The following is a 24,812-nucleotide window of genomic DNA, read 5'->3' on the forward strand; positions in this document are numbered from 1 at the left end:
TCATAAAAAATTAAAGTTATATTTTAATCCCTTAGGTTACACTAACAAATGTAAAGAAATGTAGGTAAAATGTTAACAGATCAATTTAACTTACATATGTGGTATGTGCATATATATATATAGAGAGAGAGAGCACAGGAGAAAGAGAATAGCCAGAGGCTGTTACAGGAGACAGAAAAGCAGAATTCAAGTGTGTTTGGTCTAGAAGGGATGTAGTTTATGTAGGAGGGTTCAAGTAAATGAACTGAAAAGCTTCCCCCTGCAAACAGTGCGGTTACATTACCGTAGTGGAGTGGTTGTATTACTATCACTAAATGCCCTTCAAGACAGAGTATCACCAAAGATAAGGAAGGAAGTCCATGATGACCAAGCAGTCAGTCCATGAGCAGGGCGTCATCATCGTAAGTGTGCAGGTGTGTAATCACAGAGCTTCAAAGGACACAAAACAAAACCTGCCTTCAGCTGAAAGGGGTTACAGACAATTCCACAGTCACGACTGGGCATTGTAAGATCTTTCAGAAGTGATGAAAGTATTAGAGCAAAAGATTAAAAAAATTTAGTGAAGAAGTGAGTGGCACCGTGCTATCCACCACCTAACTGTATTTAGAGGACACTGCAGCAAACAGCTTCAGCGTACACCTCGTTTCCAGGCGTACAGCTGCGTTCACCAGGGTGGACTATATGTTGGGCCACGGAAGCAAGTCATGGTATATTCGAAATGACTGAAATCACACAGAGAAACTGTGTGCATTAAACTCTAGTTAATGGTATATGTGCCAAGGTTTTTAGGGGGAAGTATACTGATGTTTGCAATTTACTTTAAAATGCATGAATGGAACATGAATTAATAGATGGGTAAATAGATAAATATGTTAAAGATATGCAATAAAACAAGTATAGCAAACTATTAATAATAGAATCTAGATGGTGGGTTTACCAGTCCTTATTGTGAAATTTTTTAACTTTGCTATATGTTTGAAAATGTTCATAGTAACAATGGGAAAAAAAAATTCCATTAGGTTGTAAATGGAAGTCTCAGAATACTTAAGACACTACTGTCCATTGTAAATATCTTAGAGGGGGAATTGGCTATGTATTCAATAGCATTTCCCCAACTTATCCATCTCAGGAAACCCCCCACCCCATACCCTTTTAAGGAAGATCTCAAGGAAACAGAAATCCAAAGATTCTATTGGTATACCAGAATAGACCCAACCAAAATGTATATCAGATAGCCCTGATCCCTGGTGGCTCAGTGGTGAAGACCTGGCCCGCCAGTGCAGGAGACGTGAGTTCAGTCCCTGGGTCGGGAAGATCCCCCAGAGAAGGAAATGGGAACCCACCCCAGTATCCTTGCTGGGGAATTCCATGGACAGAGGAGCCTGCAGGCTACAGCCCATGGGGGTGCGAAAGGGTCAGACACGACTGGGCAACTAAACAACAGCGGCAACTCAATAAGCCCTTTGTTCTAGCGTCTCTGACTCCTCACTGTGCAATCCCTGTATCTTTCTGTTTCAGCACCTGTAGAATGGGGCCGATAGTTGCATCTGCCTGAGGGATTATTTGGGGATTAAATGGGGCCAGAGGTGCGGAAAACCTCCCTCAGTGTCTGGCATTTTGTAGGCAGTTGATAATTCCTAGTGACTGTCTCCTTTTCCTTCCTGAGCCGGGAGTGACGTGACTGGAACTTTGCCTCTTTACCCTGTCCTTGGCAGCACTGTTGGTAATAAATGGTGCGGGGGCGAGGAGGAACCACATGTGTTTCTCAGTGCGTTTCAGTGTCCCGACAGCCAGGCAGCTTCCGTGTCACCAAGAGTGGTTCCAGCACAAGAGGGGCGGGGGGCGCGGGCTAGGCTTTGCTGTGGGAGAGCCGGTAGGATCTTGCATGGAAAAGGCAGGCCTGGCAGAGAAGGGTTTTCACACCCTGCATGAGCAAATGGACAGAAATGAGTTTGTGATTAGATTGCAGGCTCTCCAAGCCCCCCTTGGCACCTCACCAGCCAGCGTGTTGCGGGGAAGCATGGTGGCGTCATTACTGGGACATTGGTACCACGGGCCCCAGAGGAGACGAGCCATGTGCACACTCAGGTCCCCCCGGATATTCTGATGTTTCGGACTGAATTAAAAGGGATGCCACCATTTTCACAAAGCACCGTGTAGTCAGGCCTGTCGGCACTCCCAGTAGCATGTACTGGGTGATGACGTGGGTCTGGCGCCGCGAGAGGCACCAGGCAAAACCACGACGGGTGTTTCTCAGCCTGGGCCTGGGGCAGAGGCGCGAGAACAGCAAAGCAACCAGGATAACACACCCCAAACCTCTCTCGCTTTAAACTATGTGTTGTCTTGTCCTTGAAAAAGAGAATAAAGTGCTGATTATTCCCCTTAAAAGCCGTCCTCAAAGGACACAATGTTTCACCAATGAAATGAGTAGATTCTTGGGCTCTGATTTCAGCCCAGTGACCACAGGGATGAGTTCTCGATCACATACTTGAGGTCTGCTGAGAGAGCAGGTCTGAAATTGTCTCATTACACTAAAAACAAAAAAAAAAGCACAGGCCAACACAATATTGTAAAGCAAATATCCTCCAATAAAAAAATTAGAAATGTATTAAAAAATATTTATTAAACCATTATTTAGATTCCAAAAGAGAAAAAAACCTGTGTGAAGAGATGGACATGGAGTAACTTGATTGTAGCAATCATTCCGCAGTGTATACATGTATCAAAACTTCCCACTGTACACTTTATATGGATACAGCTTTTACTTGTTAGTTCTGCCTCAGCAGTGTGTGTGTGTGTGTGCACATGCTGACTGGTGTCTGACTCCTTACGACCTGTGGACTGTAGCCCACCAGGCTCCTCTGTCCCTGGGATTCTCCAGGCAAGAATACTGGAGTGGGTTGCCGTTTCCTCCTCCAGGGGATCTTCCTCTGCCGCCTCCGTAAAGGTGGGAGGGGAAAACAGGACAGAGGGGGGAGCAAGCTGAGTCTTGTCAGTTGATGATTATCCCCACCCCCCAGCTGAAGGGTGATGTCACCAAGTCCAGCATGGTGAAGGATGAGTCCAGAGTGGGACTGCTAGTTTCACAGCTGGAAACTAGGCCTGAAACGAAATCTACTGCTTAAACACAGGTAGCTTCCCAAGACAGTCAGCAGGCCAGGGTCTGGGGGCCACCCGTTAACAGCTGGCCGCAAACCCAGGGAGGCTGGTTTCACCACGTGGTGGCTGGCTGCAAGGTCACACTCCAAGTCTGCACCAAAGGGCTCTGACAGCGCAGAAGAGGGGCCCAGGCACATCTAAAGCCCAGAGCATTAATGCCGATTCACCAGTCCTTTCAACTGCAATGCAATTGGACAGAAACGAGCGCTGGGAGCTCTTCAGGCCGAGTGGCAAGAGAGACCCTGCATCCCCGGTGCTGAGCCTGTTAAGCCACCAGGGAGGGACTGGTCCTGCCACTCAGAGGCCCCAGTGCAAAGACTCCTTCATCCGGCTCGTCCCAAACTGTGCTTGAACAAAGCGCCTTCTCTCCTAGTTTCCTTCTCTCTGAGGAATAAAAAGCAGGAAATGAGCCGTGCCCTCAGGCTCAGAATCAGAGGACACACTGTGCTTTCTCTGTAGTCCGCAACTTCGGCTGGTACCGAATTTAGGCTCGAGCGGCTCCTGTTCTTGTTTCGCATCCCTAGGGTTAAAGCCCTGCTCTGTTACTCTCCAAATCAGACCTGTGACTAGTAAGTGTGCCGCCGTGTGCCCCGCACCGTGCCAGGGGCTTTGCACCCAGCATCCCACCCCGTCTTCACCCAGGTCCCAGGAGATCATTCTTTTCTTCTTGCTGCAGAAGCAGCAGCACCTCGGGGGGTTGAAGTGACTTACCATGCCAAATGTAAGTGACGAAAGCACGGAAGGCTCCTGTCGAGTAAGCACACCCAGACCCGACGCGATGAGCTTTCACAGGCGCCCAGCAGCGGGCTGACGTGAGGACTCTCTCTGGGAACAGAGAACCAAGAGCGTGCCAGGGTAGCCCAGCAAGGGTAGGGGGACAACGTGCCAAGAAATGGAGCAAGAGGAAATAAAGAGTCGTGAACGTCCAGGGGCGCCTGCATCGAGGACAGGGCAGGGCAGGACACTGGACAGGGATGGAGGGCCGCTGAGACAGTGGACGTGCAGGGCAATGGCGACAGGTAAGAGCCTCACCTCTGCTGTTAACTGATCATTTCCCGTGAACCAGGCCCCGTGCCAAGAGCATCAAGCGTAAGAGCAGTGTTGTCGGCTCTGACAAGCACACTCTGTTGTTGACCATGCTTCGGATGAGGAAGTGGAAGGCCGAGAGGGCCCGTTTCTTCCCTGTGGGTGGTCCCCCAGGTTGCTTGGTCCCCCGTGTGATCCCCCATCACCTCATTGAGCACCTAGAGTCGAGGGCAGGTCTGAGGCCTCCTGACTCCCCCCTTGCTTCTCCCGCTGCCTGGCACCAGGAGAGGCGCTGGAGAGGGCAGGTTAGGCCTGCTGTCTGTTGTGGGGCCAGGACAGATAGTGTGGGAACCCAGGGCCCCAGCATCCCTGCACCAGAACCTGCAGGCTGGCCTGGCTCAGAGGTACAGCCTCGGGGGGCGGGAGCGTGGGCCCCCAACCCCAGCAGGAGAGCGCCTCACCTTCAGGCTGGCACAGGCCAGGCGGGGCAAGGTGTGCCATGTCACTCTAGAATCATCTCACCTTCTAACCAGACCAATGACGGTGTAGGGGGGCTTCAGAGCTAAGAGAGTTGGAGAAAGGGGGAGGTGGGGATGGAGGGGTACTTTTGGAAGGGCCCCTCTGAGGGCGAGGGGAGGTGGCAACACAAGCCTGCCTCCTTGGAGACAGACTCGCCCCAGCCCAGGGTGCTGATGCGCTCCAGACACAGGCTGTCCTGTAACATCGCTCAGTCAACATGCCCCCCCCCCCCCAGGAGCTAAAATAGCCCAGGCAATTAGTCCCAACAGCGGCCAACACCTCTGTCTGCAGGAACCAGAGTTGCCATAGAAACAGCCCAGCTCAGGAGGTGAGTGGACAGGGAAGGCTGGGCCCCTCCACCTGCGAGGCCCCCCGGGGACTTGGGCCATCCAGGGGCCAGACTCGGGGGCAGGAGGGGACTGAGGCTGTCTGACGGATGGTTCCGCCAGACCCCTGTCCCAGGTGAACAGCGTCCACCTGATGCTTTAGCCTCTAGATCAGCCTTGTCCTTGTCGAACCAAGTGAGGGGATGGTGGGAGGCAGGAAAGGGGGAACCCTAGAGGCTGGCAGTTGGGGTCACAGTCTTTCCCACAGCGACCGCGCAGACCCCGCCAAGGTTTCTCAAGAGCAAACAGGCGTCATGTGCCTGCAGGCCGCGCCCATTTGGGGCCAGCACGTGCTGGCTCGGGGGTACCAGTGGCCTCCGCTCAGGGGGAGGATGAAGCCGGGCTGGCAGCCGCTCCGCAGGGCAGCTCAGTCCTGGCCAGGCGGCCCCCTCGCTCACTCACTCTCCAGGCCAGACAGAGCGGCCGGGGGCCAGGACAGATGGGCCCTGTATACCTTTCTGCTCCTCGCGGGCTGAAGCGTCTGCAGACAGAGCCCGCCCGGTACCTGGGGCCCCAGCCAGCCGTCCCCTCCAAAGGCCCTGTGTTCCAATCAAAAGGACCTGCTTTTTCAACTAAACCTGTCGTTTTCCGCAATTTTCCGGCTCCACTGGGTTGGATGGACGCCCTGGTGGGGCTGGAGCGGGCCCTTGGTGGGCACAGCTCCCCTCAGGCCAGAGTAGGGGGTCAGTGAAGAAGCCGCAGGTGGACAGGGACCCAGTGCAGGGAGAACAGAGCAGGTATGAAGAAAGCAACCGGGGCGAGGTGCCCGAGGCAGGGGGCGGAGAGAGGCTGTCGCGGGCCCCCCCCCCCCCCACTTCCCAGGTTCCAGAAGCCTCTCATGATACCCTTTTCCTGACCGTAAACCTCATACTTTTTTTTTCTTTGGCTATAACACTGGACATGTAGAATCTTCGTTCCCTGACCGGGGATCGAAACCATGCCCCCCTGCAGTGGACACATAGAGTCCTCACCACTGGACAGCCCGGGAAGCCCCCGACCTCATGCTTCTTGAGCCAGCGTGAGTGTGTCTTTGCAGCGTGCCTGTAGTCCTACGGCTGAATGTTTCCATCTGTGTTAACCGCAGTGCCTTATCTCCACGTTCCCGCATTATCTCCACATGGTGAAACCCGGCCAGTGCAGGAGTTTGCGCTCAGGTGCCCCCACGGGGCTCTATCCCGGGGCCCAAAGTCCCTGCCTACACCCGTGTCCAGGCCTCTCTGCTGCTGTGTGTCTTGTCTTGTCTCCTAGACGAAGGCTTTTCAGGGACAGGGCCAACTCCTGATGAGTGTCTGACACCCGATAGCATCCAGCACCTCACAGTTTTCAGTTCAGTCTGTCAGAAGGAAAGGGACGTGTACCCCTTCTTGGAAAGGGTTGCTCCCACCAGAGACACACGGGTTCTAAGGAGCCCACACCTGCAAAGAGGGCTGTTCCACACGGCCACAGACACGGTTCTGAATGGGAGCCGCCACTTGGCTCACAGACCCACCTTCAGGGAAGGGAGGGACTGGAGGGGGACCACTGTCGCCCCCTGAGGACGCGCCCACTCCCCAAAGACAGCAGACTCCAGACAACGCCCCAGCCAGCGCCCCGAGGGGCCAGATGCCCGTCTGAGGGGAGGAGGAGCGTGCTCCTGCGGAGGCACCTTCTGGGTGGGCAACCAGGGGTTGGGGGCCTTGAGAGGAGAGACGGCCCATGGCTGGGGATCAGGAAAGGCTTCAGGGAGCTGTGGCCTTGGCACCGGACCCTGAAGCTCAGCGCTCAGCTGCTGTGGGAGAGGGCACGGGCATCCCAGGAAGATCAGCTGGCCATCTCTCAACGGTTATACTTTGAACAAACTGCCCCGAATGTCAGGGAATCAGACCCGGGCCTGCCAGTTGTGCTCACACCCCACGGTGGCGGAGAGGTTGGCTGAGGCCCTGGGGCTCTGCCCGCAGGCCTTTACCGCTGCAGGGGTCAGGGTGGCCAGCCTCACCTGTGCGCTTGGCCGGGAAAGAGGACCGGCCAGCCACGCTGTGGTCCTGGAAGCCCCTGTCCCTGCCTGGGGGGGTCACTGTGCACAGGCCTCGTGGCCGGGCCTGCTGGTATGCAAGGCCCCCTGTGAAGGCCCAGGGCCGCCCTTGGAGTGGCTCCCCGGCTCCCGCGCCCTCACACGTCCAGGGCCCTGGCTCTGGGGTCGCCTCAGACCCAGGCTGTGTGCCCAGCCGTCCCCAGCCTTTTCTTTCCTCTGAATCATATCACCGCGCTTCGGTGCTCCTGTGACGCTTGACAGAGTCTCTGTGAATAAAGGGAAAAATCGCAGCATAAATCATCCGGAGAGTAGCATTTTCTAATTTGGATGGGAGGCAAAACAACTCCGGGTGGTTTTTCCTCCTCCGTTTTCAGCAGGGCTTCTCTGTTGGGCCCTCGTCGTCTGCTGTGGAGCTGTAGGTCACAGTCGTGTTTCCAGGGGGAGGCAGCTTTGATCCCTCATCATCGCATTCGCGTTTCCCCTCCTCCCCCACTTCCTGGGACTTGTCATCCTTAATGATTCCATGACAGGAGGCGACGGTCGGAGCCTCAGTCTTAGCGTGAGTGGACCAGCGACAGAGATCCCAGCGCCTTCCGAGGGTGGCCTGGCCCAAGGCCGTTGGAGGCGGTTCTGGTTTTGCCGCCAGTAGAACCGTCTGGAGTTTGCCGCCCCACCAGGACGAGCAGGTTCAGGCCCCGAGGCTTAGGCCGGGCTCTGTGCAGCCTCGTAGAACCTGGGGCTCAGGCTTGTTTAGTCTGTGCAGAGAGGAGGGTGTGCTTGTTCCCTTCCGGCTGTGCCGGGCTGAAGGCGGGGTTCCGGGGGGCCGCCGCGTGAGCCGCAGGTGTGAGCCAGACCGTCGGAGGAGCGGCTGTCCTTCTTTCCGGGGCTCCACGTGGGAGCAGTGTTTGGGAGCTGCAGCTGTGTCTGTTAGCCCAGCCGTTCGTCCCCTGGTGCCCCTCACTCTCCTACTCCGTGAAGTGGGCTGTGTTGGAGGCAAAGCTGTCCCGGTATGACTGGCGGCCGGTACCTGGCAGTTATGACTGAAATCCTCGCCTTCAGGTTGGAAGGCCGAGCCCTTGAAGTCACGGTGGCCTCCCGTCACCCTGTGCTTGAAATTGTAGACGTGGGGTTGGAGTCGCCTCCTGGCTCTTGCCCTCACCCTCCCGAGGGGTGCATGGTGAGGGGCAGGACTGCGGGCTCTCTTGCTGCGAGGGGCAGCGGAGCCGTGGACAGAGCATGGGCTGATCCTGCTCGAGCCTCGGTTTCTGCATCTGTGAAAGGGGTGCGTTGGTGAGGCACCCGCCACCGTGTCCGCAATAGCTTCGTCTCATGTAACCCTGTGCGGGGCCCCCGAGGAGGTCGGGGTCTCCCAGGGATAGCCAGTTATAGGGTGGGTTGGAAAGGAAGCCCAAGTTCCCTCCTCCGTGGGGCCTAATGCAGGAGGGCCTCTCCCTGGACCTGATGGGTCTAGAGAGTCTGAAATCGCCTTTGAATGTTCATCTAGGCACCGTTACCTTTTTGTCCTTTTGACGTCTTGACTGGAAGGAGGGAAGTTATAAATAGCTCTCATCCGTTGCCTTAAAGGCCTGCACTGCATTTGCTGCTTGAACGCAAAGTGGTAGCTGTTTCCGAAGCCTCGGTCTAGCCACTAGCTGCCTTTCCTCACTGTGTCCCCTGCCAGTGTCCACCCGGCCTGCTGTGGCCGAGGCTGCTGGGGAGCACTTTGGGAGCACGCCTAGCCGAGTCCTGCACTCGTGAGCGCTGACTCTGGGGCGGCTCCTGCCCTGGCCCGTCCTGGGGGTCGGAGCAGAGGGCGAACTCGGGTCAGGGCAGCAGGCTCTGTGCGTGAGTACGACCTTCCCCCTGCATCCACGACATCCGGGTGGTCCCAGAGATAAGGGAAGCGAAGGTGCACCCCTTACCTGCCACCCACACCCTAAGTGTTTGTTTCTGTCGCCCGTGCGTCCTGGAGAGGTGTGCGTGGACACACAGGGCCCGCTCATGGCAGCGTTCATGTCCATGGCCGAGTCAAGGACTGTCCCAGGGCTGGGGAAAGCCTCACCCACCAGGAGGTGGTGGTTACCCTGTTTTACAGGTGAGCGTGCTGAGGTTTAGACCCTCGAGGAGGTCGGAGTGGGTGGCCTGGAGACGAGGCTGGGAAGGCAGTGAAGGGGTCCCAGAGCCTGGTCCCCAGCTCAGCCCGCTTGTAGACATGCCCTGCTGAGCTGAGCAGCCTGGCTGGGGCTGTGGCTACAGCGAGAGGCCCCTCTGCCTCCCATGCCTTGGTGCCGAGCTGTGGCTTTGTGTTTCCAGAGTTCCAGGCCACCTCCCGAAGCCCAAGTTGCAGAAGAGGAGCAGAATTCTGCGGGGCTGTGGGGGCCCACAGATCTGGAGGGGAAGCAGCAGTCCGAGGCTCTGTAAGGAGGGGCAGGGGCTGCTGGAGGCGTGAGGAGGCCCGAGCGGCCTTGGTTTGCTTTCCCCTCAGATGTGAGGCCAGCACTGTGTCTGAGGCTGGCTGTGCCATCAAGCTGCTTAGAGGCCCCCACCTCCACTCACGTCCCTTGACGTCCTGCTGTGTTCTGGGGGCTCTAGGTTTTAAGCTCGGGCACTACTGGCAGGTGGTTCTGGCATGTGGATGGGCTTGGGCTTGGCCTGACTGCTTCTGAGAGCAGGTCACCTTTTCCTGTTCTCTTGCGCGGCAGGTGTGATGTTGTTCTGGACACTGCAGACTCTGACTCTGTTCTTTATGGGCCCCTGGAGAGAGCTGATGGTTTCTTCTGGCAGGCAGCCTGTGCAGTGAGGCTCCCTGTGTGAACCCTGCCTCGCCTTCCTGGGCTGGGCGCCGAGTCTCTGCTCCTCCAGCTCAGTCCCCCAAGCCTACGCTCTGCTGGTCTGCGTCTGTCCAGTGTGACCTGCTAAACCGTTAACAGCGCACCCCGGGTGGTAGCGCTTGCCAGCTTCTGTGGTGCAAATACCTCCCCTGTGGCCAGCTTCCAGCTCCCAGCATGACCTCAGCGGACATGGGGGCAGCGCAGCCAGCAGTCCCCCTGGGCCCCTCGGGGTCAGGCTGAGATGCTTGTGTCTGTGCTCGGAGTCCCAGCCAGGCAGCCTGGTGGTATCCTGCGTGGCCTCGGCTGAGGGCCGAGCGGAAGCTGAGACTCAGCTGTGGGCCCTGGGGGGTCAGGTCCCAGTTCCGCTCTCGAAGCCTCCGCTCTGTTGAGCGAAGGGGTCCCATTCTCTGGCCCCTGCCCTCTGAGGTTGCCCCCCCGCCATGCATACTCTGCCTCCTCCAGGGACCCCTTTCCTGCATAGAAAGACGGCATCCCCGTCGGAGTTGGGCCCACAGTACTGCTGCCTGGCGGTCCGTACAGTAGCTGCGGCCACTCTGGAGAGGAGGCGGGTGGGTCGGCCCCCCCTACACAGCCGGCCGTCCTGCCCCTGCAGACCCCGCCGTGCCCCTGCAACGTGGCCGTCCTGCCCTGCCTGTGGCCCTCTGCTGTGCTCCCCCGCGGGGCGCTTGGGGGCCTCCCCTGTGCCAGTCCAGATTTCTCCTCGCAGTCAGTGGGCTGGGTGGGCTGGCACATGAGGGTCCAGGGGGCTGGGCGTGACTCCAGCCCTCAGTCTCACCCCCAGGGCTCCTCATCCTCATCGCGTCATTCAGGTTCTCAGAGGCAGTTTTCAGTAACTCATTCAGCAAACGCTTGTGGAGCACCTAAGTTCCAGGTCTATGAGAGATGTGAGACAGCTTCCTCCCTCTGTGAATTCATGGTGGTGTGTGTGTGTGTGTAACAGGCTTGTGAACCAAGCAGGGTCATGAGCGTGCTTAACCATCTGTTAGATAGTAGGCACAGGGGTCAGGGCAGGGAGGGTGCACTTTTCATGGGGAGGAGAGGGAGCAGGTCAGAGTGGGTGTCACGGAGCTGGGCCCTGGGCATTGGGCTAAGACGCAGCAGGCCCAGGGGCAGGGGTGCGTTGATGAGCCAGCTGCGGCCCGGTGGTGCCTGGGCCGGGGCCGTGGGGCCCTGCACTCTCTCCTGAGGAGCCCACATGCTCTGTGCCACACCCCCCCCCCCCCCCCGGTGCCCTCTGCTCCCTGTGGCCCGATCAGCACCGACGGGGGGCGGGGGGGAGTGCCGTCACTGGCAGGGTGTGTCTCCTGGAAGCCCTCTGGCCTGGAGAGCATCCTGGCTGCTCAGCACGAGGCCCGAGACCTTTTAAACATCGGCGACTACACCCCGACGTTGCCCTCCGTGTCCTCATTTTTACAGCAAGAAAAGGCTGCAAAAGGCCAGATCATTCCCTGGGATGGCCCCGACATGGGCAGAGATGGGACGCGAGCCTGGTTCTCTGTGTCCCCGAGGCCCGAGAGCCCTGTCGGCCCCCTGCACTGACTCGGGATGAGAGGCTGGCCACCCCCCGGTGCCCGTCCCAAGCTGGACAGGTGTGTGGAAATCTGAACTCCTTCCTTTCCTGTTTGCTTTCCTCATCGCGCCTAAGGAAGTAGGGCATTCAGATCAGGATCGATGAAACATGCCATTAGATGTGAAAGTGCCTTTTAGCTAATGGCAGCTGGCTTAGTGATGATCGAGGCATTTTGTTAAGAAAACAGAGGTGTTTCACTGCCTTAAAATCAGTCAGCTCATGGCCCCCTCGGGGAGGTGGTGCTTCAGCCACACGCAAGGCTTTTGGGGGACTCCTAGTTGCGCCTGCGTTTTCTTCCAGGGAGGCGAGGACCGGCAGGCTCTCTGCCCCCTGAGCACTGTCAGGTGGGGAGGTCTGTTTTCCAGGGTGGCTGCAGGGAGCACAGGGGCCCCAGGGGAGGTGGGCTGAGGGTGAGCTTAGCCGGGGGGAGGCTGGGGTGCAGAGAGCAGTGTGGGCACAGAGTGGGGATGGCGAGATCTCTGTGGTGCCAGCGGCAGGGGGCGGGTGCAGCCCCTGCGAGAGCAAGCCGCGGACACAGGTGTGGTTCCCAGTGCCTGGACAGGCCACGGAGAAATCCACGCCGAGGCCTTTCTGCTGTGTCGGGGCCGGGGTGGTGGGGGGGCGTTGTCTCGGTTTCGGCTCTGGCACGGTCACGTGAAGAGGTTAATCAGAAGAGCTGGTTGTTGACATAATGAGGGCTCGTGTGGGTGTCTCTGGAGTGGAGGCCCGGACCCCCAATTCCTCCCTGCTCCAGCATCACCCCGACTTCCACTAGGCTGAAGCTCACAGACTGCCACCCTCTCCCCCTGACCATGTCATCCCTCATGAGCCCGGGGGTGGCTGGGGAGCCTCAGTTTCCCCACCAGAGCAGACAGGAGCGGCAGTGCTGTGCTCAGGGGCTGCCCGGGGTCAAGTGGGAGTGAGGGCTCCGCTCAGCTCAGCAGGTGGCCCGAGTGTAGCGCCCGGCCCAGGGAGAGGGCCAGTGCACGGTAGGGATTGCTGCCCAACACCCAGGCCTCTGAAAGAATCCTGACCTCTGGAGACAAACTCCAGTTTTTGTTTCGTCCAGGAGCCTCCCTGATACTGTCTCAGTGTTTGTGCATGCGTTGTGTGTGTGCACTGTCTGCTGGCACGGTTTGCACATGCGTGGTAACTGGGCAGTCTCCAACATGTGAAGCCCTCTGGGAATCCCGTGCCTTAGACATTCCGCCTTTCTGACGGCAAGTGTGGTCTGCATTTGGGCCACCGCACTAGCCTCCAGTCAGGTCTCTTCCCTGTCTCCAGCACCGCCTCCCTCCCTCCCCCACCCCTGGCTGCTGCCTGCCTGCTGGTAAACCTCCTTGGCCCCTTTGTCTAAAGAAATCTCTGGAAGCTGTAGGAAACCACCAGGCAGGACATCAAGGATGTGTTTGCATCCACATTGCTTAGGCTTCATCAACACTCACCATCCCCACTTCCAGTTCTGTTCTCCGGATAAGCCGCAGCCCTTCAGAACCACAGCTACTGACATACACCGAGATCCGGGTCCTGCACGTGGGGTGCGGGGGGCCGAGGGAGGCCGGGGTAGAGATCTGGGTCCTGCACATGGGGTGTGGGGGGCTAAGGGAGGCCGGGGTAGAGTGATGTCATCAGGTTGCCAAAACTAGAGCCGGGGAGGGGACAGGGTCGGTCCACACAGCCTGCTGCCCAGGCCTGGAGGGCAGGGGAAGGGGGTCATGGGCCCAGCGTGTGGGGAGACGGGGAGTGAGACATGCAGAGGGGAGCAGCTGGGAGGTGGCCTGCATCTGGTTTGGGGTGCCTGGCGGAAGGAATCGTGTAATAATAGCGATGCAAGAACTAGGATTTCTAAAAGACTTTGTTATGAAGAATACGCTGTCCAGATTAATCCACAAATCACCTCTTTTAGCTCAGTCAAGTGCTCATCGTACAGGTAACAAACCGGAGGGTTACAGCATTCAGGACAATCCCCAGGGGCTACCCCGTCTGCTGGCCGGGGAGCAGAGCCCAGCAGAGGAGACTCACGGCCATCGGGACCCTACCCTGGAGACTGGTTGGCATCTGCCGGGCGCCCGTGAGCCTTCCTGGATGGGGTGTGAGGGGAGGAGGCTGGGCTCCACGGGCACAGGGCCGCGTCCCCCTGCCTCCCAGAGTGCCTGCCCCTCTGTCCTCTGCGGCCACGTGCGCACCGCTGAGGGAGCCCCAGGTTCCTCTTCTGTAGGATTCGGACGCTGACAGTGATAACGTTTATCAGCAGGCTGGTTGTGAGAATTAGAGGTGATTGTTGAGATCTCCGCAGAGAGCCTGCCCTCAGGAAGGTCTCAGTGGTGAGGGGACCCCCCCACCCAGGCGCACATGCACCCTGGATGCCCCACCCCTGCCTAAGCCCCTCCCTTCCATGTTCCCCAGTTTAGGGAAGGGTAGGTACACACCCTGTAGAAGGCAGGATATCCGCATCCCGACGCAGAAGGATTCCTGGTCCACAGAGACCGATTCCACATGGTCTTGAAGGTTCAGCTCCACTTAACAGGGGCATTTTTATCAAAGGGAACTTTTATTTCCCCGAAGGCTAATTGAAGACTGTTGGCCTTCAGCAAATGCAGTGTATTTCATTTACCTTTGAGACTGGCGGGGTACCAGGGTCCTCGCACTGCGCTCTGGCGGCTCTAACTGTCTGATCCATCTGTAACCGTTCGACAGAAGCTATTTTAGGTTCTTTAACTCTGTTGGTTCTCATGCTTCTGATTAGCTTGATGAGGGAAACTGCCGTGGTCTGTCTTAAATCCAGATGTCAAAACACTTCCACGGATTTCTCCCGAGTTCTTTCTTCAGCAGCATGCCAGGGGAAAGTCTGCCAGAGATGGGTTTGTTTCCCTCTTGCTCTTCGCCTCCCTAGAGCTGGGGCTGGGCCTGCGAGCTCCGCACCGCTGTCGGCCAAGTGGGTTTCGACCACCCCCTGCCTCTGCCGCAGCCTGCACACCTTGTCCGACCAGCGTGAGGCCCCGGGGAAGCCTGCCTTCTCCCTTCGGGCTCTTGGACCCAGGCCCTGGGTTTTTGCTTCCAGGCAGCATCCCTGCCAGGTGTCACCTGGGTGGGAGGTGCAGCACCTCCCATGCGGATGCTCTGCGCACACAGGGGGCCCCTGGCCGCCAGCCCCACCGCTCTGCCTCAGTTTCCCCATCCACTCTGTGAAGGCAGTGAGGCCGCTGGAAGGGTGATGTATGTGCCAAGAGCAGGCTCTCAGTAAAGTTCTTCTTCTGGGGCTTCCTTCTCTGTCTCTGCTATTTAAAAAAATGTCCCTCTCTTCTTAAAACATGCTTCTGCCCTCCCTTTCTGCGTGACTCCACCTGCCCAGCAGAGAAGGGGATGTCCCCTGTGAGCCTCCGTGGGATGGCTCTGCTTACCCCTCTAGCCACATCCCTCCCGGGCCCCTGGAGCAGCCGGCCCGGTGTCCCCCCTGGGGCAGCGGGCCCCATGTCCAGGGCGTGGAGTTGGCAGGGTTCACGGTCCACCACATCACGCCCTGAGCTACGTGTGATGGTCCAAGGACCCGGGAGACTGCCTCCTCATCTCCGCCTGACTCCCAGCCTGAGCAGCGTCAGGGACGTGGGCAGTGCTGGGCAGCCCCTCTCTAGGCCGCGCTGCACTGAGGTCCTCAGGTCTTAGCCCTTGGCACACTGACTGCAGCCCTCCCAGCCTGTCTCCCCTGGTCCATTCTCCCCTGGGATCCTGCAGCTCCCGGGGAGGGGCCCTGCTTCAGGTTTGCCCGCCTCCCTGCACGCCGAGCAAGGCGTGGGGCCTGCGATGTGCTGGCCGCTCTCTGAGCGCCATCATCCCAGCGTGGCTGGTTGCACATCTAACCTGAGTCTGACTCGGGCAGTACCCCGCTGAACCCCAAGGCTGCCCTCAGCATGCTGTATCCTTGCACCCTGGGTGGAACCGTGGGGTAAGGCGACGAGGGGGCAATGGCGAGCATCCTGTCAGCGCACGTCCCTCGGGTGCAGATGCTGACCCACAACAGCCGTGCAGGACCCTGATGTAGTCGGGATGACGGGGCTGCCCGCCGGTGCCCTCGTCCTTAGGTTCAGGCGCGTCCTCTGCACGGGTGATGGGGGAGAAGCGGGCACCCAACGGGGACGCTGCTGCCTCAGAGGTCCCTCCCCGGCCAGCACGTCACTCCGAAGGACTCAGAGGAGCCCGAGAGGGTGTCAGCGTGCCTACTCTTCACTTAAGGCTGCGGGGTGGCCACAGCCCAGCTGAGCCCACAGGGGCTGCTGCCCTAATCCAGCTCCTCGGGGTTTTCCCAGCCCACGCGGGCTGGGCACGGGCCGCGGGGAGAAGCCGGGACTTGCAAGCAGCTTGTTTCCTGTTCCAGTTGGCAGCGGGCGGGCACAAACCCTGAAGGTGCCCTGCGGCCGGGTCCTCACCGGCGTTAATGCGTGTCCCCTCCCAGGAAGCCCCAGGCCCCCTGCACGGCTGCCCAGGGCAGGGGCTCCCGGTGGGTGACCCGTCACAGGTGCCCCTGGTGCAGAAACCAGAGCTGGGCAGAAACCCAGCCTTTCTGCGAAAAGCATCTGATTGATCTTTTGATCTCAGTATAGACGTCCCCAGGGTTGTCAGAGAGGGGTGTTGGGGGAAACCCCAAGCTCGCCCTGAGAGACCCAGAGGTCCAGGGGACTGCTGACGTGGTTCCTGGCGCTTACCAGAGAGGGGGCCCTGACTGGGGTGAACTCGCACCGAGCTGGGGGCAGGGTGGGCTCTGTGAGCAGGGCAGTGCAGGGAGCGGAGACGGGGGGTGCAGGAAGCTGGGCCAGTGCTGGGGGCCTCCGGGAGCAGGGGGCCGTGGAGGAGGTGGGCTGAGGACGTGGGCTGAGGACGCAGTGGCTTGCTTGCACATTGGTCTTGGAGGGACGTTCTCTGTGATCGCTGGAGAGTGAAAAGAATAAATAAAATACCAATACCTAGCATTTATCTTACATTTTATTTTTCATAAAGTGTCTTTATAAATGCTTTCCTGTTTTGATCTCAATCCGTTCTAGCAACATTTTTTAACCTCCCCCCCGCCAAAGAAATTGCTATAATTTTGAGCGTTAATGATATGCCAAGTGGTCCAGGTTCCCCATAACCCTGACTGACCCCAGCCTCACGTGCTCATTACACACGTGAAGAAGTGGAGGCCTGGAGACACCTGCCTAACCTGCCTCTGGCCGCCAAGCTCCCAGGTGACCAAGGTGGGCTCAGAATCCAGCTCTGGGCGGCGGCAGAGCCTTAGCTCCTCCATCCACAGTCTTCCGTCCTGGAGGAGACGCTTCAGTCAGTGACCCGCCCTGGGCCCCATGTCCCGTTAAGGGCAGAGTCAGGCTTGAACTCGCCGCCCGCTGGGGAGTTCATCCCTCCCCTTCCCGCTGCATGGCAGGCATCCGGCGGGCCAGCCAGCCCTGCTTAGATGGAAGGCTCCTCCTGGAGGAGGCCGAGCAGAGAGAAATCAATGAAAGGCGACCCTGGGAGGCAGGGATCCAGCCCGCACTCTGCTTCCCGCGGGTTGTCGGGGGCAGCCAGCAGCTCGATGGCATTAAGAGTAAATCTCATTTTATTAAGCACTGTCTTCTGTGCGGAGGACACTGCTTACAGGCCCCCAAGTAGTCATTCTTCTGCAGAAATGCAAGGAAAGGGGGTTGTGCTTCCACTGAAACTTTGGCTGAGCTGGAAGGAGATGCTGCTGACACACGAGAGCTGGCGTCTCTGCGCATGAGACGCGTCGCTTTGTTTGTGGTCCTCTGATACAGAATAAACACATCAGTTTTATGCAGGAAGAGTTGGGTTCATGGAAGGACTCGGAGGCTGCATGTCCAGCTGTGGTAGAAGCAGCTGTGGGCTAGAGGGGGGTCAGCAGAGTCCGGCTGCCCTCAGGGAGGAGGTGGACAGGGTGCTGGGGGTATCAGGGCACGGTGACAGAGGCAGGTGCCCCAGCCAGCCTGGAAGGTGGGTGGAAGGCGGAGAGACTGGCTCTCGGGGGTGCCGTGGAGTCAGGGTTCCCTGGAGGAAGTCGTGAGAACTGGCCAGGGCAGCCTTTGAGGCGAGGGCCCCAGGAGAGCAGGTCCTCGTGGGTAAGAGGTCTGTTCTCCCTCAGCTCACCCCTCTGGAAGGTGGGGGCCGGGCCCTGGGGTCCCCACGGGGATGGCCAGGGAGCACGTGCACAGGAGGAGTGTGACGGGGCACCACGTGGGCCTCTGGTCCTGTCCTCCTGCAGAACCGGCTGGCCCCTTGCCCGTGATCACACCACGTGGTCACTCTTCAGAAAAGCTGTCTCTGCAGCAAGAGGCCGTGGCTGCCTGGCAGCCCCTCCAGCCCCCACCCTGGCCTTAGCTGAACTCACAGAAAGCCCATCAAGAGGTGGGTGGACCCTCACAGGTGAGGAACTGGAGACCCGGACAAACGGAGTGCCCCGAGACAGAGCGAAGGGGGCTGGGACCTGTCAGACGCCGGCGTCGGCTCAGCCTTCCCCCTCCGAGTGGACCCCTGGGTGGGGCCAGCGAGAGGGGAGCCCTGGCCCCCGGGCGCCCGCCGTGTCTGAGCTGCCCTGACCCCGTCCAGTGCCTGGCGCTTGGCTGCATCTGCCAGGTGTGTGCCCGGAGCTCGGGGGCAGGGACGCCTCTGTGGACCCCCACCCCCATGCTCGCCTGCTGCGGGCCCCCCAGGCCGGGTTAGGAGTCCTCTGCCCTGCCTGCTGTCCCTTGGGCAGGTGGTGGGTATGACTCCACAGGGCTGCCCTGCGGATGGAGGGAGACGGTGGCAGGGAGGCAGGTTCCGGGTGCCCGTGGGTGCTGCCAGCCTCGTGTTTGGTGCGATCGCCGATGGTGCTATGATCCTCATAATACAGTGTATCTTCTCTCCAATTAAAAATGATAACAAGGAGGCTTTCTTTGAAACCATAACTGATCTACGAGGCTTAATGGGAGAATGATCGTCTTGGGTGTGAGCCAGGAGTCAGTGTTGATGCCATTTTCCTGTCTGCCCTAAGTTCTTCTCATTGAGGATGAATGACTCTGGAAGGCCGGCCTCCTCCCTTCCACTTGGCTAGTACTTCATTATAAACCAGAGACCAGGCCGGTGTTCTGCATAGTCAAACAGACTCCCGAAGGATGCACTGCATAAATTTAGAATACCATCTTTAACTATCAATTATCTCCCAATGAAAGTTCAATTTAATTATACATGGATAGTCCTTCTAAATCCGACTCCTTGATTTGTGTTTAAATGTCATCATTATGACTTCCCTGGCGAGGTTATCAGCTGTTCAAAGGCTGAATCATATGATATGGTATTTTTTTTTTTTTTCAAAAAACCCACTACTTTTTTAATAGACTCTTCAGAAATCACAGCACCTTTTTTTAGTGCCAACTCTTAACTATTATTGTCACATTTGGCCATAAAATTAAACATGAAAATTGGCATTCCATAGTAGTATTAGTTTTATTTCCCTCCGACTCGGCAAAGATGAACAGAACCGAATAGCGGTGGGGACTGTCTAGAGCGGAGGCTGCAGAATGCGCTGGGATGCTGGGTCACTGGCAGAACCGCATTCAGGTCTGAAGCTCTTGCATGAGCGGCTTGGGTCACTTCCTTAACTGCCCGGCCCCTCAGGCTCCCTGCCTCCATGTATGGGATGCTGTGTGTGCCCAGGCCTGGCTTCCAGCCCCTTCCTGGAGGGCATGAAGGACAGTGGTGAGGCTCAGGGCTGTGCCCAACGTCCAGGTCGACAGAGATGTAGAGTAGTCCTCGGGTCCCAGAGTTGCCATCCTGGCTCCAGGATTCTAGGCTAGGTGCCCCCCAGGCGAGTCACTCAACTTCTGGTACCTCGATTCCATCATCTGTGCAGAAGGAGGGTGCCGCCTTTGAGACATTCGCTGCATGGTGTGCCCTGGGGCTGCTGAAGGGGGAGCGATGTTGTAAATCTGGGGACTGGGGTGGGTCCTGAGGCGGGCGGGCTCTGCAGTCACCAGGTCTGTGTCTCCCACCAGCTCTGAAAACCAGAGGAGCAAATGTCATTTCCTTTTAGGTCCTCGGCCTAAGCAAGGGAGAGCTAGAGAAAGCAAACATCAGGGCGGCCCTGTCTGAGCGCAGGCTCCCAGTGAGGCTGCCGGCTCTGTGCCTTTGGGCAGGTGGCTTTCGCTCACAGGGCTTCATTGCATCTGTGAAAGGAAGCACATCCCAGCATCCTTAGGCCGCCGTCATAAAAAGATGAATATGTATTGAAAACACCTAGCCCAGGCTGGGCGCGTGATAAGCGTTTGTTGCATTTCATTTCTTCCCCTCTCCTGTTTCATGGGCACACCTGGCTGTGCATTTCTTAAGGGTGGTGGTGGGTGATGTAATGTGATGCTTAGACTCAGTCTGAAATTGTTTGAAACAGCCTCCCCCGACCCCACCCCTCCCGCCCCAGTGGCCCAGGCAGTCACACAAATAGAATCCCAGTGGTCAGTGTACATTCTGGTCTGTTCTGATCCCAAGTCTTCTGAGAGCAGGCCTCTCTCTCCACTTTGCACTTGGCCAGAAGAGAGCTGGGTGTCGGGACGTGTCCACACCCACCTGCCAGGTAACAGTTACTGGTTCCTTTTGAGTTACCAGATGAGGAGACTGAGTTTGGCCCCTTTAGTGGAACTTAGGATGTATTCTGGCCTTTGGTTTGAAGAGAGCACTAGTTTGCATCAAGCCACCTTGGAAACAAGGGCATGTGAAGCAGTTCTGCTCGGTGGGCATTCGAGGCACTCCGGCTGTACCCACAGGGGAGAAAGAGACGGCCGGGCAACTCCTGAAGAAGTGTTCAGCCTCAGGAGTGGTTCAGGCCTGCACACTGAAACATCAGCGAAGCAGCAGTTTGCCTCTTACTGGCAAAGATTTGAAAATCGATCGTCATCAGCATCAGCCAGGGTGCAGAGAGGGCCGCCCCACCCTGCCCCTGGCTCTGCTGAGGGCATGTGCTCGGGGAGAACGTCCTTGAAAAGGGATCTGTTCCCTGCCTCTTAGCCTGAAAGGCTTTCATACCCCCACATCAGTAATTCCACCTCTAGAGATGGAATCTCACAGACAGCCGTAAATGCAGCGAGGAAATTTAAGCACAAAGATGGTGGTTGTGGTTTTTTTTTTCACCAATGTTTTTTTTTAAAGAATGAAAAATACCTGAGAGTATGAAAAATAGGGGAACTGGTAAAATTATGATACAGCCATATGATAGAATACCCTGCAGACTAATCTTTAACCATGTGTAATTGTTCATCTCATATTAAAAGAATAAAGCAAGTCTTAAAATTATGTGTATACGTATTTGTGTATGCATATATTTAACACTTTTATGACTTACACATACAGTTATATAATGATTTGTTACATTAAAATATGAACACTTAGAAAAAAAGACTATAGAATCAATATATCAATCATGAGAGGGCTTTTTCTTTTGCATGCTGTTCTCTGTTTTCTGGCTTTTTACAGTAAGCCTATCTACTTTTGTAATCAGAAAAGGTGATTTTTTGAACGTGGTCCTTGCCCTGAAGTGCACTGTTTCTGTGCTTACACTGAAGTGCCCCAACTCTGGGGCGGCTGACCCGTAACCGTCACGCTCTCTGCCAAATGCTGGACATCGACCAGTATCCCAGTAATTCTTCCCAAGCGCTCAAGGCCTCTTCCTTAGGTTTGCTTTGCTATTTACACACCCTGCAGACCAGCTCCTGCTTGTTAAAGACAGAAATCTCCAAAGGCCCATTAGTGCCTGCTGGAGTTCAGGGGAATATTTTGGCCACCACACAGACTATGAATTAAAAGAAAATGCCTACTGTTATCTGTTGACTGGCAGTCATCTTGAGGGCCTGACATGAAGGAGCTGCCCTTTCTCCCCTTCTCTCTACATCCTTCCATGTAGCACATTTTTGTTGAGTACCTACTCTGTGCGTGACTTTGTGCCAACAGGTAGGATTTCAGACATCAGTGAGACCCAGCCAGCTCCCGGCTGTGTGCATGTCAGGACCATGGGCAAGGGAGGGGAGGCAGCAGGCGGTTAGAGCCTGACCGCCTCCTACAGACCAGGTGCTGTCTCCCTGGGAGACACAGCTGAACGTGGATGCAGGTCTGGGGGCAGGCAGCAGTGGCCTGGGTGTTGCTCTTTGGTCGCCCAGTCATGTCTGATTCCTTGTCGCTCCATGGACTGCAGCACAACAGGCTTCCCTGTCCTTCACTGTCTCCCGGAGTTTGCTCACTCATGTCCATTGAGTCGATGATGCCATCCAACCGTCTCATCCTCTATAGCCCCCCTCTCCTGCCCTCAGTCTTGCAAAACATCAGGGTCTTTTCCAGTGAGTCAGCTCTTTGCATCACGTGGCCAAAGTATTGGAGTTTCAGGTTCAGCATCAGTCCTTCCAATGCATATTCAGGGTTGATTTCCTTTAGGGTATTAGGGAAGGATCTTAATTCACTGTTCCTTTCTTCTTTGAACTGGTTCCTGCAGTGTGCCAGGCAGGCACAGCTCTGGGCCCAGGAAACACTGCTAAACAAGACAAGAGGATCTCTGCCCTCAGGGAGCTGAATTCTGATAGGATTGATAGACAGCTCACAAATCCAGAAGTAAATATTTGCAGCTCATGGTACATGGTGTAGCAGACATAGATTGAATACTGCCCCGGAGAAGGTGAGGGTGGGTGAGAGACAAAGCTGCTGTGGAGAGGTGGTCTAGGAAGGCCTTTCTGAAGCTCTGATCTAAAGGATGAGAGACTCCAGCCGTGCCATGGGTCAGGCAAAGAGCATTCCCACATGGGGAGCCGTGGCACAGAGGCTGAGTCGCGGGATGGAAATTGCCTGAGGGTTAAGAGTGTAGGTACCGAGGGTGTGAGACTTGGGCAGAAACCTGAAGGTGGCGGGGGGCGGTCCTGGGCACGGGGGTTGCAAGTGGGCAGGTGGGGTGCTTTGTGGCTGGTGGGGTGCCGTGTGGCTGGTGGGGTGCAGCATGTGGCTGGCTGGCTGCGGCGTGTGTGAACAAGCCAGTCTGGTGGAGGATGAAGTTTGAGGTGACAGGCAGGGCTCTGTGTCGAGTCTGCACTTCCCACTCGGCTCTGGGGCCTTGGGGCTGAGTATTGCCAGCCCTCTCTGTGACTTTCCCTTTGGTTCCTGTCCGCTTTATCCTGTTCCAGAATCCAGATTTCTTTCTGGGGTTGGACTCCCTGACTCTGTCTTTGGTGCTAAACTGTGTTGAACCAGCTCTGAAGCTGATGCTACCCTGGGAGTCAATTATTTCATTTTCTTGGAGCGAATCCGTTATGAATTACTAGCGATAATGATTCATTCTCCTGTTTCACGCTGGCATGTGCTGATTCCCCGAGAGCCCGCAGAAGAAATTGCCATCCTGATTCACCCTCTGCTGTGTTTCCCCTTCTCTTAGAATGGCCATTCAAGTGGACAAGTTCAACTTCGAGAGTTTCGCAGAATCCCCTGCGGATAAGGGGCAGTTTGCAAATTCCAAACACCTGGAGGAGGAGAGGCAGGAAGCCCGAGGCCTGGAGATCAACAGCAAGCTGGACATCCACTGGACCATCATATCCTTTTCCCAGACCCAAGGAGCCCAGAGGGGTCAGTTAGTAAGCGCTGGGCACAGGTAACTCAGGAGTGGCCTGGCAGGGAGATCCGGACAGAGAGCAGACATTTCCTCACCTCTCACCGTGTCCAGGGCCCCAAGAGGGAAGATGAGGAAGGGCCTGCTTGGGGCGGAGGCTGCTCTTGGCTTGGGTCGTCTGTTTCTTGTCAGCATTCAGATCTGTGATAGTGACAAGTACTAACGGCTACCTGTCATGGCTGGGCTGGAGGACTTCCACTCACTGATGGTTAAATGCAGGATGTGGTTGTCAAGGAAACTGAAATTGGGTTGAACATCTTAGCAAGGCACAGAGATGCCATTTTGAAAAACCTGGGATGGGAGCAGTTTAGGAGACTGTGTTATAAAGGTCAGTTTCATAAAACAGCTGGCCCTGCCCTGACCTTCAGAGCAATGCCTGGCTCATGGTTGACACTCAGTTGGATGAGTGGGAATCTGGAGGAACCCCAGGTTCCCTTTGTTCTGTGTTTCTTCAGCAGTCTTCACTGAGTGCCTGCTTTGGGTCAGGTGTACGGTGAGCCACCTGAGAGGTGGAGATGCAGAGATGAGGCCTCATGTGGTTGTGTGGTCTTGAAAGGGGTGGAAGTCCTCTTAGGATTAGATGCACGGCAAATCCCATGGACAGAGGAGCCTGGTGTGCTGCGGTCCATGGGATGGCAGGAGTTGGACACGACGTGGGGACTAAACAGCAGCAACAGGAACAGGGCATTTGGCCAAGTGCTTCATCAGAGGATGAAGCTGCTGGGGGCAGCGCAATCAGGGAGGGCTTCACAGGGGAGGTGACATTAACGTGGCCTTTTTAAGGATAAGTAGAAGCTTGTCATGGGAAAAAGGGTGGAAAATGCCCTACAGTGCTCAGGATGTGAGCGGATGGTTTTCTTAGAGCGTCTTCCCAGGAAGAGGCAACTCTGAGGGGACTGTCTGTTATTGGTGTCTTGTTCACACACTGATTCTGTGGAAATGGGATGGCCGCAGACTGTCATGTGTTCTCAGACCATTCCAGACCATCTTCCTGGTTTCTGGAAACATCCTCGGGCTACAAGGAGGCACGGTTTCCAGAACCGAGGCCACTTCCTTCACGCTAGCTCACATGAATTTGAGCTTGGGAGACCAGACCTCTATCTCCAAGGAGCTTGTGAAAAAGCGCTGCAGATGGATGGCTTGGGAACCAGACGCTAAAAATAGAGCGTCCAGGGACTCATGGAGGGAGCTGGGTGCACGTTGTGGGGTTAGGCATTTGTCTCCTATGCAGAGAGAAGTAAAACAGCTAGGACCATGGCGTCGCCCTTCCCGAGGTGCCCCGCCTTTCAGCAGAGTCAGGGTCAGTCAGCTGGTGTGTTTGAGTGAGCAGGGCCAACTTAGCCTGAGTCCAGCCGAGGACCTGCTTGGGCGGGTTGATCCAGCCTGCACCCGGGGAGGAGGGCGCAGTGTGCTTGGGGTCCCAGAGGGAAGGGGGTCTCATCACAGGACCCACAGAGACTGGGCCTTGCTGGGAGCCAGGATACACAGCAGCACCTGTGAGCAAGGTTCCTGGGCGCTGACCCGGGGGCCCACCTGGTCCTGGGCGCCCGCCCCCCAGCTCCCAGGGCACGTCTCACCCGTCTTGCTGATGCAGCTGCCTCCACGTTCCTGCGGAGAAACGAGGGGAGCTGGT

General features: G+C 56.9%; 1 protein-coding gene across 6 annotated transcripts in view; it reads left to right on the top strand.

The window, feature by feature from the left end:
• TRAPPC9 (trafficking protein particle complex subunit 9) overlaps positions 1-24,812 on the top strand; it is a 405,352-nt gene that overhangs the window by 277,841 nt on the left and 102,699 nt on the right. For all 6 annotated transcript variants that reach the window (XM_060419983.1, XM_060419984.1, XM_060419987.1 and 3 more), the window contains one exon: positions 22,949-23,101. In XM_060419983.1, the coding sequence (XP_060275966.1) occupies positions 22,949-23,101 (153 nt within the window). The remainder of the gene's footprint in view (positions 1-22,948; positions 23,102-24,812) is intronic.

The sequence above is a fragment of the Ovis aries genome, chromosome 9 (assembly GCF_016772045.2).
Source record: "Ovis aries strain OAR_USU_Benz2616 breed Rambouillet chromosome 9, ARS-UI_Ramb_v3.0, whole genome shotgun sequence".
NCBI lineage: Eukaryota > Metazoa > Chordata > Mammalia > Artiodactyla > Bovidae > Ovis > Ovis aries.